Genomic DNA, 19262 nt, shown 5'->3' with positions numbered 1-19262 from the left:
AGACTGTTTGGTGGCATATTGTTCTTATTTCTTAAATTATCATCACACCCCTTAATTTTTTATTCTGTATGAACTTTGTGTCAAAGTAAATTCACTTGTTTGTGTTCATAATGATGTCTTTAAATTGCGTTAAGCCACTTCAATTGATATGTCATAGTGTGTCTTTCATGGTTGTGATGTTACACTATTGTTCAGGTAAAGGTGAAGGCTGCTACATGATCAAAACGTTTAAACCCGCTGCATTCGTTCCCACCTGTCCTAAGTCAGAAACTTGATGTTCAGTGGTTGTCGTTTGTTGATGTGGTTGATAAATGTTTCTCGTTTCTAGTTTGTAATGAATGGTTTTACTATACAAATTGTGACTTGGGTGGAAAGATGTTTCATTGTCACTCCTACCACATATTCTAATATATAAGCTGCCCAAAACAATAAAGAAGAAGCATTCATTGTAATTGAAGATGCGTGTTATAATATATCATCAATAGATTGTATACCGTTTGAATTGCAGTTTTGGTGTCTGCTTTGGCGCTCGCGATCGGTATAAGGAAATACGAATCCTCGCTTTCTATTATTATACTCCAAGACATTATCATATCTTGTATGGGAAATGAGATTTTTTTAACAAAATTAATGATAAAACATTCTTCAATGTACTTGTCTGTTACGGAGCCTTCTCTTGCAGAGTAGCGCGTTTATAAGGTCGTGATTATATTAAATTAACAATTTACAAAACGTTCTTTTTAAATACTACGGATGTTCGACCCAATGAGTAGATTACCTTAGCTGAGCCTATACTGTATTTTGGAAAACCAAATGCTCTCGAACTTCATACTTTATTTGGTTATTTCGTCACTGATGAGACTACAATAATATATATATATTTTTTTTAATTTCTATACTTAACTGTTCCGTTTTCGCAGCATGTAATAATGACTTGCAATTTCGGATTTAGAAAGCTTTTGTAATAATGACGTTCTTTGTTCTTACGAAATGTTCACCAAGCATATATAAATATATATATATATATATCCGTTTAAAGGTAGATTCTTTGTAATACTATTTATAATCACCTATACAATCGATTGGAACTTGAAGGTACACAAACGGGTGAGTGTAATATTGTAAATAACGATGTTAGATGTATATTTATACATGTAATATCACTCAATATTAGATACTTTTTGAATGTTTATAAATACTTGTTTCGTTTAATTTCATTTTAATGATTAATTACAATCATTTGAATCTGATATAAATATAATATGTAATATTCACGTTTGACAACATGAAAACCAAACAAAACGTCGGTCGTTTGAAATACACATTCATACATTTCAAAATGTTATTATACGCAAGAGGTGAAAATAGCCTATAGGACTTTTTCTTATTTTTTTTTAAGTTTGTAGAAAATGAAAGAACAATAGAAAAAGAATTATATATAATATGATCTCGGTCAATATTTTCATTTTCATTTTTACCTGGTGCGCATGTGTATAGCGTATATTTTTACCTGGTTAATAATGACTTCAAAGTTAATTTCCGCGTATTCCAATAAATAATTTCCCAACACGGATTGTTCATAAATCTTATTTAATATTTTATATTGTTTAACTTCAGCGATATTGGAAAATATTGCGTGTTTTCATTCTGAAGAAATGTTTATTAAGAACTTGTTCCCTGTTCCAAGTTTCCTTTTCCACCGAGTTAAAGCAAACATCATAACAAAACTGTAAGGAAGTGTTTTGTAAAATTTTATGTCCTGTTGAAAAACCCTTATTCTTATTCCGGGAGCATGGTATAGCATAAAATAAATAACTAAGAGATAACTTAAGTTACATGACAATAAAACTACTACGTAATTAAAATACCAGCAAGGTTTTCCATGCGAGTCTTTACACTCTAACACATTGGTAAGTTTTTCTTATGGTAAGGGGAAAGCTAATACTTTTTCTTATATTTATACTCGGGTAAGGGGAGGCTCTTTACACAATTGTTTTCGGCATATTGTATTGTAGTTGTAGAATATTCGTTTTTATCTTAGCTTGTTCGGAATTATTCATTTTTAGTTCTTATCGCCAAGCCATGAAATTTATTTTGAATATATGCATGCCTCCTCCTTCCCCAAGAAAGAAAAATCAAATTCAATTTGTCGCTCAATAATCATAATATTTTGATTAAAATTTTGTCAACATGTTTACGGACCGGTTAATGCGCCAACACTAGTCTACATTTAAAATTATTATAATCATTGTGGAAAAATCCTTGAACTCTATAGGAGAAGTCGAACAAAAAATCTGTTGACAGATGTTTTCTGTTATGTGAATAAAGGTAAAGTATAGTAATACTAGTACTTGTATACTGAAAATAGCAGAGTGATAGTTGACTCAACAGGAGCGACTGTAAATGAGTTTTACTTTTGACCGTCGAATTAATTTGTAAAACAAAAGACAACTACATGTGCGGGTTATGTTCTTCTTTTATATTTTATGATGGTATACGACACTAAACCCCTTACAGTAGGGATGATGCTTGATTTTCATCTGATGAAGACATTAATCTTTAAATCAGTTTAGTTGAGATATGGGCTAATCTATGTTTCATTGTCATTTTGCTTAGTTTCCTTTGTTACCTATTCTGACATCGGACTTGGACTTCTTTTAAACTGAGTTTTTTTGTGAAAATTACTACATGTATATGTTTCTTTGTTCTACATTGGCTAGAGGTATAGGCGGAGGGTTGAGATATCAAAAAATATGTTTTACCCCGCCGCATTTTTGCGCCTGTCCCAAGTCAGGGGCCTTTGCGGGTTGTTGTCTTTTTGACATATTTTATTTTATGTAACGCGTTACTTCAAACTTACGGGTTTGGCTATCCCCAGGCGCTGATAATTTTAAAAGTTATTGGAAACAATATTGTATGGGTTTTTCCCCTTGTTGAAGGAAGTACGGTTGCCTATATTGCTTACATCCACTTCGTGTGATCTTTGGTGAATAGTTGTCTCCTTGGCAATCATACCACATCTCATTATGTTCATAATACTGTAAAGACATACACAGCACACATACATAGAACTATGATACAGTAAGTTTAATCAAAAGTTGAAATGCATATTGACAATGGCCCTAGTGTAAAATAAATTCCTCTCAAATACCGTTGCAGGGACAGCAAACTTTAAAATATCGGGAAAATATGCATTATCGTCTTATTCAATCATTCACTAGAAAACGAGTACATTGACCCCTCCCCCTTTTTTTTTAAAAATTACAATTGTTTTTAATATGCAGGAATCCCCCCTTAATTTATATAAAAAATCATTAAAAATTCATCAGTTTTATCTTTTAAAATTTAATTAAAAAAAATGCAAAAAAAATCTTTTTTTTCTTCTAAAATTACGAACATTTTTGATGAAATTTTTTTTTTCTCAAGAATAATTGTTTCACAAATTTAGAGCATACTTATGTCGAGGATAATTCCAAATGTTTTAACAAAAATCTGCTTGTGTGTTATCTTATAAAACACAAACCGTTTGGGTATAAAAAAAAAAAATGTGGTGTGAATGCCGATTAGACTTCTCACCACCAAAGACCAACTTATATAAAAGTTTAAATTTGGATCCCATTTATTTCTAAAAGTAGCACATGCAGGTCTTTTTTTTATTACATATTTGAATTAACAATATTAAAGTTATCTTGTATTCATATTTATGTTAAAAAAAACATAACTGTGTGATCAAAGCTGTATCTTATATGTTTGCCGTTAGTTTTCTCGCTTGAATTGTTTTACATTGTTTTATCGGGGCCTTTTATGGCTGACTATATGCGGTATGGGCTTTGCTCATTGTTGAAGGCCGTACGGTGACCTATAATTGTTAATGTTTGCGTCATTTTGGTCTTTTGTGGATAGTTGTCTCATTGTCAATCATACCACATCTTCTTTTTTATATTACCATTAAGTATTGATGTATGAATATTAGTTTCATATTCTAATATATAACAATTATGATGACAAAACGTCAGGATACAAGAACAGGTTAGTTAATTGGTATTTTTATTCTGAGTCGAAAACTAATCATTAACTTTATACGTACATGTAATACATGTATAGCATTTTCATCTAGGTTAATCAAGGAGGTTATGTGACCTCCTTGGGTTAATGGAAAACGTTGTTCCATATTTCTAGTTTATGAATCGCAACATATTCAGGTGAGGATTGTTTTATAAAGTTCATTGAACGATATAATAACTACGGAATTCTGGAACACTTGTTTGTGTTCTGATGACGACCAAGTTTTGAAGCTTTTAACATAGCTCGGAAAACTTTTAAAGATTCAGTCAGACAAACCCTATTCCATAAATAAGATTCAGGTCGCTGTCACATAATAAAAAGACAAATAAACATATCAAATTTAGTCGGCAAATATATAAAAGAACTCTTACAAATTTTTCTAGTAAATGAAAAAAAAAACCCACAATGTTTCCAATCTTAGCTTTTATCAGAGGAAAAAGAAGGTGTTCTAGCTAGGCAACCAACTAACAAATTGGAAAATAAAACAAAAAGAGAAGTTACATTTAAACAGAGTTATCATGAAACAATGAATAAATAAACGATTTAGAGATCCACGAAGCCAACTTGAATAATTTGGCATAAAATAAGAAGATGTGGTATGATGCCTATGCGATAACAATAACAAATAGTGTATGTTATCAACGAAAGTCCTCGAAATAGCAAATGGTGCGTATTAAAGGTATACTTATTATATGTAATTTAAAAAATCAAGAGTTTAAAATTTAGGTTTTAGATCAGAACATCATTACAAAAATAAGCTAAAAATATTGATAGGTAATGGCGCACCTTTTCAAAATATGTGATTTAAACAAAAAAGGCGACAAAAGGCTGAGTCGGACTTTTATCTTATAGTTACTTAAGCATTATTTGGTCTTAAACTGCAGGAAAAGAAATTAAGAATTTACTTAAATTTTGGTGAATGACCTTTTATGAGTTATTGAAGTTTTATATGAACAGAAACTTAGTTGTTATGGGGCAAAATATTTTACCATGTATCGTCAGAAAAAAAACAAAGAGTCCAAATATATGATGAAATTCCAAAAACCTCGCCAAGTAATTTAAGTGCAGCATTAAATCTGAATAATCTATTGCACAATAAATAAATTGTCAAATACTAGTATTAATAAATCTTCTTTTATATTTCAGAAAACAGAATGATTACGGGTTGAGTAATGTTTGGCTTGTTACTCCTATCGATATTGGCTGTTCCAGTATGCTGTTCTGTCAATGTTGTTCATGTAAGTTCGTCTGCCGTCTACCGTCTGCCGTCAGCTAATTAGGATTGATTTGATATGTTTTAACGACTTTAACTAGTCTCGTTACCGAATGTCATTGATGTCATATGTTGTACCATTAAATTATATAAACTTCTTTTCGTGCAATAAGTAGGTTGAATTCATGAATGACTATTAATTACTTCCGCTAGAATATGTTACATTTTAAATGAAAACTATCATGAAGTTTTACCTTTATGTCGCGGCGGAAGTAATTACTGTACAATACTTCCAAACTATCACGAAATGTAACACTTCATTGATAAACTGATTTTTTTTTTATTTATCTTGAGTGCATAAAGATCAAGATTAAAACTGCCTAACTATAGTAATTCTAATTTCACATGCCATTGCACTTTTCATGTTCATACGCCTTACTAGTTATTCATTAAAAATAGAAAAAATAACATCATTAATTTGACATTGTTGTTTAATTACTCGTGGAAATGTTTCAATATGAAATAGGAGTAAACTCAAATAAAGTCAAAATGAATCAATTGAAATATAAAACCGTAACGAAATATATCTTTGCTGTCTTAAAACATAATTAAACTCACCAACTACAGCCCGCCGTAAAACGAGTAACAACTAAATTATAGGCTCTTAACTTTGGACCGACATACATTGATATCCGATGGGGATATTAATGAGCTGCCAATCCTATATTTGACCTTTGACAGTAGTGTAACAACACAACATTAGAACAAACTGTAATAATCAGTTGGAATGGCTTGACTCATCAGATAGGTACATGTACGGAGTACAAAAGGTAAACTGAGATGAAGACAGAAATACACAAAGTGTAGACCATGGTACACAATAGAAGAGACAATGTCCACCTTAACCATTGATACCTTGGCCCACACACATTCTTGATAAGGCCAGACATCGATACTTTAGGTGTACTATGATACATATGCTCCAGACAATCTGTCTTCTAGCTGTCAGACTCGTGGTGCTAGCTTTACACTGACCAATATCAGTATTATACTACACTAACTTTTTTTTATCTTGGAAAGATGAAACATCGTCCCATAAAGATACATGCTTAGCCATTATCATTTTGTAAACCATATCCCAACATTGTTTTTGCAGATTTTCTCAGAAGATATTGTTGAATCGTTTCGTGATCACCCTGCAGGCTTCGGTGGTAGTTTACCAGATACAGGAATCAAGGTAAAGTAGATAGTCTTTCATATATTTTATTATTCAATTAATAAGAAGATATCACCTAAGATGATTTTGATATGTCTTTAAAAAGTAAATGAAATAGAAAACAAAACACCTTAAGAATTTGAATACGCATATTTATAGATTATTGTTGATCATATCAACGAGATTGATTTTCTCGCTTGAGCCGGTACGGGATGACTAATGATAATATGTTTATCGCCATTTTACCTATGACGACGTTGTCAATTTCATGTCAATTTCATTAGCAACGCCACTTGCCTCCTTAGTTTTTACTAGCGATAATTTTCCATTTCAAGCGGCTAGCATAAAATGAAAAATTAGCACAAAAAAAAGTACAAAATAGCGATAAATCTGTATATCAGATAGATGTTCTGAGAATTAGCGTTAATAGGAGGAATAATACAAATAGGATTTGGGGAAAAAGTATGAAGCGGAGGATATACAATTTCACAACCAAACAAAAAAGAAATAAAAGTAAGAAACAGTCCACAAAACACAACAGTACATCAGCCATTTAAATATTTTCCATTACAAGTACATTGATTTTGTCATAAAATTATACATGCTTTAGGGATTCCTGAAATATTTGAAACCAGTTTCTCAAGGTTCGTGTAATTATTATGAACCGTCACCGCCTTGGATCGACAGCAGTACAGTATGGATAGCATTGATGGAACGACAAGGTTGTGAATTTGTCAATATGGTATGTAGTAGGATCATCTTTTGATATTCATAACATAAATTATCCCCGCCACAAGTTTGCGCCTGTCCCAAGTAAGGAGCCCCTGGCCTTTGTTAGTCTGGTATGATTTTAAATTTTAGTTTCTTGTGTATAATTCGGAGTTTAGTATGACGTCCATTATCTAGTAACTAGTGTGCATATTTGTTTAGTGGCCATCTGAAGGAAGCCTCTGGGTGCTAGAGTTTCTCGCTACATTGAGGACCCATTGGTGGCATTCGGCTGTTGTCTACTCTATGGTCGGGTTGTTGTCGCTTTGACACATTCCGAATTTCCATTCTCAATTGTATTGTTTAAATATATTTATCAATTATTTTCAATGCTGATGTCTTAATTTTATTTGAAATGTAAATGAGACTCTAATATCAAAATTGCATTGTTAGACTTATTCCATTAAAGGTGTTTGTTTGTTTATGTTGGCCCACATATTTTTTATGAATGAAAGGAGATGCAATAGGTGTCAACTAAAGTAATACAGAAACGTGAGGTAGGCCGGGCCACAATTGTTATGGTCTATTTCAAATTTGAGTTAAAGTTGAATTAAAGAAAACATGATTAGTATAAAAAAAACTTGCCCCTTTTCAATAAGATAAAAATACATCTAGCTGAACATTTTTTTTTCAAATACAGATAATGTCTATTTTTCACACATGAAGGTGAAAGGAACTTTGCCATATTAAAAAAAATGATAGTAATATCATTATAAACTTATCAAAAACTTTTCCTTTTAAAATAAGTAAGTTCTAATCTAGAACAGCTTAAAAACTATGTAAAATTTTGAGTACTTGATTGCTTATTTAATGCAAAATCAGCATCCAAAGTATCTTCATCAGAAATCTTCAATCATTCTCTTTTTTGAAATAACTTGAAATGTAAAAAAAAGTTTCAATAAAAAATTATACAGCTTTCCTGGAAAGACTTTCGTTAGTATGGATATAGTACATCAGCTAGACGAACACAAATCGAGTTAAAATAGTTCTTATATTACAACAGCACGATGATTAAAGCATCTTTTAAAAAAATGGCATTTGACAGGATGAAGTGATCGATCTAGACTTACTTGATTTTTAAGCGTAATCGATAAAAACTAAATCTGTAGTTCGGTTTGACCTCTGAATGTGTGTCAATTAGCCTGAGAATATCTTGAATGCTGATCATTAGAGTATAGTATGCATTATGTATTTATACGTTCTATCCAAATATGATACTCTTACAAATGTAATTGTATGCTTTTACCAAAATTCTCTCTGCTGATTTGTGCATTTTACTTGCCTCATTGCCCCATGATTTCTAACGTTTCTTATGACTTTTAGTCTACATCAACCTATATGATCTATGAAGTATATTTTATTTCACTAAATGACTGTTTGAACAGTTTCTCATCATGCTCATGATAAGATTTTAAAATTTTTATGATAAAGTAAGGACCTCGATATATAAATCCGAACTTGGTCTTATACATGTATGTAGTTGAATCGTTACAAAATGCTATATACAAATCGATAAAACGATATGCCGTTTCAAGTGTTCTTATATTCGTTTAGGACGTCTAAAACCTGGTCAGTTTCTTGCTTTAATTTGTTTTGCAATGGTATATCGATTAAGGCAACACAATTAACTGATCTCGATTCAACATTTTAGGCCGGTAAAACCCTAAATAGTTTTTAGATAATACAAAAACAATATTTTTATTATGTTTTATAGTCGATATTATCAGATAAATTTTGTGAAAATTGATTTAGAAAAAGTGAGAAAATAAAATAATTTGGTATTTAATGTCTTTACATGTAGGTACTCGCTGCACAGAAACTACATTACAATGCTGTGATAGTACACAATAACATAACAATGCCTAATTCCAATTCCGTATTTGAAATGACAGCCAATGGAGCATCGGGTAGGTTTGATATTTATAACATTTAGCTTCAATGATATGGACGGTGTGTTTATCTAGTCTGATTTCAATCATACGTTTCAAATAAATCGTAATCAATAACAAGGCAAAAGTGCACATCACCAAGTGTTCAAGCAAATGACTATAATACAAACACCATTAGTCAATGGATCTGTTCTGTTCTGTTCAGGTAATTTCCTCCGTTATATATCGCAGCACTCCCACTTGGGGATATATGGTTTTAAAATATTTACAGATATTAACAGTGTGGCTCAAGTTTAAAAAAACCTTATATACAGGTAAAACAGTGAATTTTAAGAACAATTGTTTAAAATTATGTGCTATTTACATCATTTATGATTCTACCTAGGTTAGAGTTTATGATTTTAAAAACCGATTGATTCCTTTTTATGAGACATTTCTATCATATGTTTACTGAATTAAAAGATTAAAATGTGAAAGAAAAATGATAAAATCAAAGGATTAAAGGTAAAAATAAGTTGATCAAACAAATCAATAAGAATGGGATTAAATTTTGGCAGTATGGTAATAGCTTTTAAGAGATAAAGTTTACAATTAAAATAAAAAATATCATTAACTAAAAAAAAGAAACCTTTCATATATCGTAAAATTTGAGTAAAAGGTGAAATCATGCCAAGGGCTTAGCATATAATTAGATGTAAGCAGCTAATCTAATCGTAGATGGAGGCAGTTAGCTTGGCATTCCATGCAGACTGCTTGGTCCATCTTTCCTTTTGTGTATATATGCAGTTTGTATAGCTGGATTCAATAACAATGTTGTTGTTTAAATGTAAATTCACTTTGTAGAGGGTCTTGAAGAGAGGTACTTGGGTGTTTCAGCAGTTTCACTTCAGCCTCTACTTCATGTATCATCGTGTTTGCATTTTGGTGCGTTCCTTATGCATTTGGTGACAGAAATTTTGAGATTGTTTTTCTATCAGGTCATTTGCTTTTAGGTGGGATAGGCTAGTTGTTGGTAGCTTCGAGCAGTCCATTATAATTTGAAGCACATCCTCCTCTTTATAATTAGCTTTATCACCTCCCCTTTCAACTCGGTTAAAGATAGAAGTTTGTTCATCTGTTTAAGTCGAACACTCTCCAGAGACTCACATTCCAGCAGAAAGTGCTTAATGTCCTCCTCAGCTTTGGTCCATAGCTCACATTTTCCTGATATTTGATTTTTGCTAAATTTTGCTATAATTGTTTGTAGCATGTAGGTTCTAGTTATTAGCCTAGTTTTGAATTCTGCTTTTCGAATGTCATTCTGATTGTTTCTGACAGCTTACTAGATATTATGTGGGTTTTCAGTAGGACTTTCTTGGATTGTCAAGTACTTAATCGTTGTTTTTATCAGGCATTCCTCTTTCCAGATATTTGACCGGTATATATTTATGTTTTTTTTTTCAGCATGGTTTTCCATTTGTATTTTGATGGCGGGTTTTCTAAAATTTCTTTTGGATTTGGAAGACTGTATTTATTTAAAATTTTGTCTATTCTGTTTATGGAGGATTCTGTGAAGTCCTTTTCAATTTCGAGTTCCCATTGTAGGATTTTCTTTTCTATTGCATTATCTAGCCGATAGATTGTAAGGAATAAGGAAAGCATATTTCTGTCTAATATAGTTTCAACTGGTTCCGCTCCTAGGAGAATATAGAGGGCAGAGGATGCAGTCCTTTCAGTAGACTAAATATTTTCCTCTGTAGTTTTTCCAGCTCGTATATATCAGCTTTTGTGCAGATTTGTACTTCCAGACCGTAGTGATATCTTGGGACTACATATATTTTCCAGATTTTATATTTGTTCCGAGGTGACTGCCTGTGATTGCATTTGAGATACTTAGTGTTGTTATACCTTTTGTACAGGAGAGTAGATAGTTTAGCTCCTTGACGTATTCCTTGTTTGGTCTCCCAATTTAACTTGCAGTGTCATATTGGTATAGATGTTTTTCAGTAATGCCCACATATCTCCTCTAATCCTATCATGGAACATTTTGTTCAGCAGTATTTCATGGGTAACAGTGTCAAAAGCTTTTTCTGCGTCCAATGTTAATAGTTCTAGTAATTTTTTTAGGAAATTGTATAGCATAGTTGTTTCGGAGACTATAAAAGCTGTAAATAGACTTGATGCGCCTTCTGTGAATCCTCTCTGTAGAGTATTTTTGATGGAAATAGCTCAGGTTCTAATGTCTTTTATTATTGTTTCAAATATCTTGGAGAATATACTAGTGACTACAATACCTCTGTAGTTTCCAGGTATAGTTTTCTTTTCTTTCTTTTTCAAGACAGGTGTCAAAATTCCATTTTTTAGACTCTGAGGTACGTCTAATTCCTGAAAAACTTGGTTTATAATGTCAGTTATTTCATCAATGATTACATCAATAGCATATATGTAATGTTCAGATACGATGCCGTTCTCTTTGGAAGCTTTTCCTGTATTTAATTTCCTAATTACAGATTAAATTTCTGTTGGTGTAGTATTTGTTATTCTTTATTTTGAATGTCTAATTCCGGTATTATGTTTTTTTGTAATTTGATTAATTCTAAACGCTTCAGGTCAAAAATATTTTCATCAAAGTTTGGTGTTTCAAAATGTGTTTTGCCAGGGTGATAGAATCTTTTCTCATTCAAATGCTTGGTTTCCAATATATAATATATCTGTGTTGGTATCATGTTTCGATCTTTGTTGTTTGACAAGTTTATGAAAGGTTTTGATGTCTTTCTGGGAGGCTTGCATGATATTGTTGATATTTTTTTCTTTCTTGGAGGCTTAGGCTTGTCTTTGAAGCTGTCTTAATGAATTCCTTGAGATTTTGGTCGCGTCTTCTGTTATCTCTGTGTATTGAAGCATTCATGTCCCCGCAAATAATTGTCTGGTAAGAATCTTTGTACTTTTCTATTATTTCTGAGATCTGATCTAATGTGTCTTTATAGTCAATATCTCCTGCTACTTGTAAGGATGGTATATAGACATTAAGTAGACATGTTTTCAGTGGACTGCTGTTGATTGTGATTACTTGGATGCAGTTGTCACCATCAGGCATTATATTAATTGATTTCACTAGATCTTTATTCCAAAAAAATGCTGTTCCGTCATACCCTCTGAATGCTTTATGGTCTATTATGGGATCTTCATCATACACAGATTTGACGTACGATATAAAGTCATTGTTGATATTTTTTTTTATAGTATTCTATTCTAGTGATAGAATCCAGTGTTCCTGGATACAGAATATATCTAATGATTTCAAAATAGTTTGTAGATAAATAGAGTTGCCTTTTATATTCTGGATGTTAAGAGTTCCTATTTTGATGTTGGCGTTTTGGTTAGCCAGTCTACTGTCGAAGCTCTGACTACCCCTAAAAAATGCTGTTCAGTAGAGTGTTTGTTTGTCTCCTGGGTTTGCTTCTCTTGGTCCTTGTTATGAACAGCGTGAAAATACAAATTCCCCTTAATAAAGAAGTTTTATAAGAAACTAACGTTACAATTTTCTCAGAAAAAGTTGACAATTTTTATAAGGTCCGTTTTGAATGTACCAAGCCAGGAATATTCAAGTTTTTTTTTTTTTGGGGGGGGGGGGGGCAACAACAGTTTAAATTGTTGGAGGACTTGTATCTGTGCATGGTTTATTTTGTTTTGTGGTTGCTTTAGTTTTTATCTTTTATCTTTGTTTTCTTTTGTTGCTATAGTTTGTCGTTTAACGTCTGTCATATTTCAATCGGACAGATTTGTCTGTATTTTAATTTATAACTTACACATGTCCTATCTTTAAGATATAGATTCAATGTTGATTAGTTTTTATAAGGGAACAACTATTAAACTGCAAGGGGATATGTATTTTTTTTCAAAACAAAAGTTATTCTGATCCCCATTTTGATGAAAAAAATAAACGGTGGTCAAGCAAGACCATACTGAAAAAACCTATGAATCCAGATTTCTCCCATTTTACCTGAAAGTGTGAAATTTGAAGAAGAAAAAAATTTGATAGCGCGAAATAAATTTTGACTCGAACAAAAAACCATACCCCCTTTTAAGTTACGTGGTTGCTCCCTAATGACGTGGGATTAGTAACTAGACGTCAAGCATTGCGCTCTTGTGTGATATAGTACCTTTTCATCGATTAAGACTTAATAATATCCTCGAATTTCAGATAGAGACGATAATAAACGAAGGTCTTCACTAATGGACTATGTTTTAATAAATATACAATGTATACTGAATAATCAAGATGATTAATTTTGAAACCTAAAATTCTAATATTTTTTTTCTTTGAAGTGCATATTGATTTACTATCACAATATATTTTTAATGCAAGGTGTTTTCTAGATGTCCTTCACTATATCATCCGCGACTCCCACATCAATCCAAACTAGAATGTAACAAGATGCATATGGCTAACAAAACCAATCCAGTAAAGGTTAATAAATGTATCGCCATCAGACGTATTTAATATAACAAAATAAACGCCTTACAAAACATAATAAATTCAAGTTGTTATCATATAGCAACATCTGGGTTTGTTTTGCATTTACTATTTACATGTACATTTGAAATGTTGAGTTATACTTTTTATTTTATGGTACTAAATATTTTTAAAATGTTTAGTTATTCTGAATTTTTACAGGAAACAACAGCAAGAACATTACTATACCATCTGTTTTTATTGGATATAAAGATGGAATATCATTAAGAGAGTATGATCTTAGAAATGATGTTAGAAATAGTTCCAGGTTTGTGTTGACTTTTCAAAGATTTTAGACAAATTATATCGTCATGATCACTGAAGCAGTAATTTCTTTGTAACCAGTCTTGTACAAATCTAAGTCTTTAAGATATGTTTAATAATCATATATTAACATATATGTGCGAGAAAAACCCAACAACGTTCAACAGGCCACACTACATTTTATGTTTCTTTCGGGTATATGTATACTTCTGTTCCTTTTTTGGTTATATAGTCTATGAAAAATCTAAATGATGGAATGAGATAAATTAGAAAATAGCATGGGTTTTCTGAAAGGTGCTTAAGATCAACATTGTATTAACAACTGGGGACCCTTTACAAATTATTGATATACATGTTTGTGTAATAGGTTGATATTGTAATTCAAAAGATATCTTTATCAATTATAGGTACTTGGTACAAATTAAAGACGGCAAGGAATCTACTGATTCCGACTCGGAACCAGATGATTCGAATCCTCCGGCTTTTGTATTTTGGGGAAATCTAGTGTTGACAGTACCATTAGTCTTCGTCGTAGTATGCTGTACTTGTAAAGTTGTAAGTTTGCCAAGGATTAAACTCCAAAATCAATTATTTAGTACACTAGACTCTGCATGTGATAATTGAGACCCCGTTCCATTGAACTAATTTTGCATATGGATGCAAATCAAAATACTGTTGTAAACGGGAAGTATTTTTGTGATGAATTCATAAAAAAAAAATATCTGTTGTGTTAAAAAAATATCAAGCGTACTATAATACTTCGATTTTTCAACTAGAAAAGTCCAGACAGCAACATCTGCCCATTCTGAACTCATGAACAGTGAATGCATTCTTGCTTAGTGTTCCATATTAAACAGTTAAAAACCTTATCATAGATATCAGGATTGAAATTTTATACGCTAAACGTGTATTTCGTCTACAAGAGACTCACCAGTGTCGCTCGAATCAGAAGAGTTAAAAGGGCCAAAAATATTACGAAGTTGAAAAGCATTTTGACCCAAAATTAAAAAACAAGTCATATGTTCTCTGAAAGGGATAACTACAGACAAGTTCTACTATTTACCTTAAATTTAGTCATATACAATTCGTTGTACTCTGGTGGTTTTGAATTAGCTTGTATGAATAGCAGTACAAAGAATGTCTATGTAGTTTTATGAATCAAAACCAGTTGTAACCTTACTTCATCACTTACTATTTACAAATTATAATTTAATGATAATTTTTATCAAAAGTATAAAATTGCAGTCGAACGCACCTATTATGTGTTGGGGGTTCGAATGGACTACTAGTATTATTATATGATGTACTGGTAGTATTGTTTGCTATAAATCGTATAGTTTTAAGTCAAATTAGTTACCGGTCGGTGATAAATAAAGTTGCAAATAGGATTGTCATGACTTTATTACTTACCATTTTCAGATGAAGTATGTTACCGGTCGGTAATAAATAAAGGTGTCAATAGGAAGGCATAACTAGTTTCATATGCGATTTATTAACCGCTTTAGCTCATGTTATGATAGTCAGAAACATGTTTAGAAATTCTTAGTATTTAATGGAATTTGTTATAATCGCTCAAATTAATTTTTATTCATTTCAGCGCATTCAAGATTAAAATAACTTTAAACACGACATTAATGAACATCTAATATTTCACATGGATCATTTAGATTTCAATCTACAATCATGGTACTCATTCTGTATAGCCTGATGCTGGGTGTTACTTACTTTCTAAAAAAAAATAGGTTCCTAAGACAATCATGTTTCCGTATTGGTTATTTATTCTTTTCATTTGGGTAAAAACTTTACAATTGTAATTAGTATAGAAGCAGACAAAGATTTTGTATGGCTTGAAAATGTGAAATGTCTGTAGGTTTATTTGTAAGGGAAGCCCTGTGTTTACGGAAATTCAACAACCTTGTCTCCATGTAAGTCATGTTTCAAGTTTTTATATCATTGGAATAGTCTGAAGTTATCAGGTTGATAGTCAGCGCAAACGTACTAACACATATGGAGAATTTTTTTTATTAGGAGAATGAGAGTTTAGAAATATTTGATGATTGCGTTATCGTGAAACCATAAAAATAATAGCGAACCTATCATTGCATTTTGAAGATTTGTTTTTTGTTCCATACATATTCATCAAATCAACACTTTAAAATTTCGTTATCTGTTTCAAATTCTAATCCGTGAAGAAAAACTACGCAAATCCTTATAGTAGTACAAATATCGTGGGCATATAATCGATATAGCAGACTGAATATGACAACACTATTTTTGTTTGACGACTTGTCTTTCAATTGGTACTGATTAAAATTGGAAAGCGTAATATTTCTTACAAAGAGGAAAAAGGGCAAATCAAAAATAATATAAGTATTTTCTATTTCAGAAGTATGACCAAAGACGAAGAACCTCTACAAATACTCTTAGAACTCCCAAATGTTTGAAAACAAACAGAAAAGAAGCCCACGAAAGTCCAATCAGAATGACAAAATTTACAAAAGGTCTGTTTTTTTATTTAACCGTTGATAGTTGCTATTTGAGTTTATCAATACATTTGAACATGATGACACTATATTCTTGTAATCATATGACATGTAATGTTGTGAATTCAACATATACATGGAAGCCTGTAGGTATCTTTGATGAAATTTGTATATGTAAATTTCTTAAGAGCACTAAGCACATGCCAAATGAATAGCATTTGTTATATGGTTTCTTGTTTAAAAAAATCAGTAATAATGAATGATAGAAAGATTTAGAAATAAAATATTAATGTTCAATTCTAAAGTAATTTGATGAGAAAAAGAACCAAAATATCAAAATGAAATTTGATATGACTATTTTTTTGTTGTTTTGCTTATTATGAGAAAGGCCAAGGTTGGGTATACATATCAAATCACTGAGGATGTTTAAAATCAATATTATTATTTTAATAGGGTTCGCGTTGTTCAGTCTTAAGTTTGAAGAATAACGTTCAGCAGATTATTATGGATTTTGTGTTATAATAATTATTTGCTGGTACAATCTCTTTGAAATTATGTTAAATTGAGGAATATTTTCCTCTGTTGCAAAGCTCTGAATAGTTGTCCATATTTGGCTATACTTGTTTGTCCTTTTTGGTCCATAGCTCTTTATCCTATAAAGGATTTGGATTTTAAAACAATTTGGCCTCGAGCATCACTGAAGTGTAAAAATGGGCTTCCGATTCAAACATATAATGTTATATGTAGACCGCTGTTTGTCTTTTCGGCGCATTTCTTTCTTTTTATGATTTTTCTTTTTTTTCTTACACTTAATGATTACTGATCGTCCACTGGTATCTTTTGGTCTCATCTATAAAACCTACACTGTTTGTTTTCTTTTACAGACCACAGATACGAAACTTGCCCAGTGTGTTTAGACGATTTTATTGAGAAAGATAAGATATGGATATTACCTTGTGAACATGGTATGTACATGTATTATTATAGACTAATTCAGCAACGGTGTTTTCTAATTGAAACGCCACTGTTTCGGACATCATTTGAGACGACACACTTAATTTACGGCGCCATTCCATCACAATTTTAAATATCTCTGATGATTCTATTATTCGATTTAAAATATTTTTTAAGCTAGAATGTTTCATTAGAGTGGGTTTGTATGAGCCCAGTAAAAAACCGAGTACAATGGAAAAAGTCGATTTTGTGTCACAAAAGTATGTTAATTTGTGTCACAAAAGTAGATTTTGTGTCACAAAAGTAAATTTTGTGTCACAAAAGTCAATTATGTGAACACAAAAATTCAATTTTGTGTTTATTTTTGTGTTCACATAATTGACTTTTGTGACACAAAATTGACTTTTGTGACACAAAATTGACTTCTGTCACAAAAGTCAATTTTGTTTTAAATTTTCTCTTCTGTCAAACCCCAAAAAGATTTAATTACAAAATTACAGGATGCTAATTTAATCAACATGTTAATTGTGTACAAATTCAATTTATTACATAAAGATTTTTATTACAAAAAGCTTAAATTCCATTCGGCGCCCCGTACATACGTGTTAGGAATTTTCTCGCTGCGTTTAATACACCTTGGTGCTCTTTTTGCACATTTTCCGTTTGCCTTTTATAGCTGACTATGCGGTATGGGCTTTGCTCATTGTTGAAGGCCGTACGGTGACCTATAGTTGTTAAGGTTTTTAGTCTTTTGTGAATAGTTGTCTCATTGGCAATCATACCACATCTTCTTTTTTATATCTATATGTCATAGAACGATACTAAATTAAGGAATCGAAAAAAACTTATTCTTATTTTAAAAGAAAGTGTAAAACGAATTTACAATCATGAAATGTTTAAGACCGGAAAATGCTGTCTTGTCTGTTAACAATTTCAAATTATATTATAAATAACATTATAATAATGTTGCGTTAAAAAAGAAAGCAAAAATAGCGATGCTAATACATTTGAAAAGATTTTCTCAGTATGACATTTATACGAACTTGCAATGTCAGCAATTCAAAACGTGATTATATATATGAATGATTAGATTGTGTTTGCTTTTCAGAATTTCACATACACTGTATAAAACCATGGCTGACTGGAAAACAGAGAACATGTCCTGTTTGTAAAAGAATGTCAATTTCCTTGGATGTTAAGAATGTGTAGTATGCAACAAATATGTAATCAAACCAATATTTATGTGTGTTGTGATTTCTATGTGTGAATGATGACAATCAACAAATGAAGATATGCATTGTTGTTGAAAAACAATCTTTGTCAATTTAATGTCTTTTAATATTTATACTTATGTTTTATACTATTTAAGTTTTTTTTATCATTTGATGTTTGTTTGTGTAGTTACCATTGTTACTACAAAACCAAACGCATATGCACTGTGTTAGTTTGTATGTATGGTGATCATTTGGGAAAATTGCATGTGAAATTGAAAGGTCTCCACATATTGTATTCATGCACTCACTATTTATGTATATCTAAATGTTAAAATGGCGATTTATCATTACGTTATGTTTTCAGACCAATGTTTGCATTTAATTGTATTTTTCATATTTGTTAACTTGTACCTCAATATTTGAACCAAATAAATTGTATGCACCTTATAGTTTTGTTGTACGCATGTCTGAGAACTCATTATGGCTATTATTTTAGATCCTGAAGTCAGCAATTAGTTATAAAAGAGGGACGAAAGATACCAGAGGGAATTTCAATTTCATCGATCGAAAATCTCATCGATCGAAAATAAACCGACAACGCCATTTCTAAAAAAGATAAAAGAGTAACAGACAAATAACAGTACACAAGACACAACATAAAAAAAAGACTGAACAAAACGTTACCAATCCATCTTGATAAT

The 19262-nt window shown here is 31.4% G+C and overlaps 1 protein-coding gene across 2 annotated transcripts; it reads left to right on the top strand.

Annotated features, from left to right (window-relative positions):
- The first annotated feature begins 981 nt into the window (after nucleotides 1-981).
- On the top strand, nucleotides 982-19008 carry LOC134711499 (E3 ubiquitin-protein ligase RNF13-like). 2 transcript variants are annotated; one of them, XM_063572126.1, is made up of 10 exons: nucleotides 982-1107; nucleotides 5212-5303; nucleotides 6435-6515; nucleotides 7105-7236; nucleotides 9064-9169; nucleotides 13809-13914; nucleotides 14318-14465; nucleotides 16297-16411; nucleotides 17278-17358; nucleotides 18456-19008. In XM_063572126.1, exons 2-10 carry the CDS (start codon nucleotides 5238-5240, stop codon nucleotides 18554-18556), a joined length of 936 nt encoding a protein of 311 aa, XP_063428196.1. In that variant the 5' UTR covers nucleotides 982-1107; nucleotides 5212-5237; the 3' UTR covers nucleotides 18557-19008. The 2 variants fall into 2 exon arrangements, with proteins under 2 accessions (XP_063428196.1, XP_063428197.1); XM_063572127.1 differs by lacking the exon at nucleotides 982-1107 and adding an exon at nucleotides 1886-1910.
- Nucleotides 19009-19262: the final 254 nt, after the last annotated feature.

The sequence above is a fragment of the Mytilus trossulus genome, chromosome 3 (genome assembly GCF_036588685.1).
Source record: "Mytilus trossulus isolate FHL-02 chromosome 3, PNRI_Mtr1.1.1.hap1, whole genome shotgun sequence".
Taxonomy (NCBI): domain Eukaryota; kingdom Metazoa; phylum Mollusca; class Bivalvia; order Mytilida; family Mytilidae; genus Mytilus; species Mytilus trossulus.
Note: the sequence above shows the minus strand (reverse complement) of the source record. Positions and strands in the feature narration are given on the sequence as shown.

Coding starts and splice junctions, on each gene's coding strand:
- LOC134711499 (XM_063572126.1), top strand. CDS start 5,238: ATGTTTGGCTTGTTACTCCTATCGATATTGGCTGTTCCAGTATGCTGT. Junction 6,516..7,104: donor TACCAGATACAGGAATCAAG/GTAAAGTAGATA, acceptor TACATGCTTTAG/GGATTCCTGAAATATTTGAA. Junction 14,466..16,296: donor TATGCTGTACTTGTAAAGTT/GTAAGTTTGCCA, acceptor TTTCTATTTCAG/AAGTATGACCAAAGACGAAG.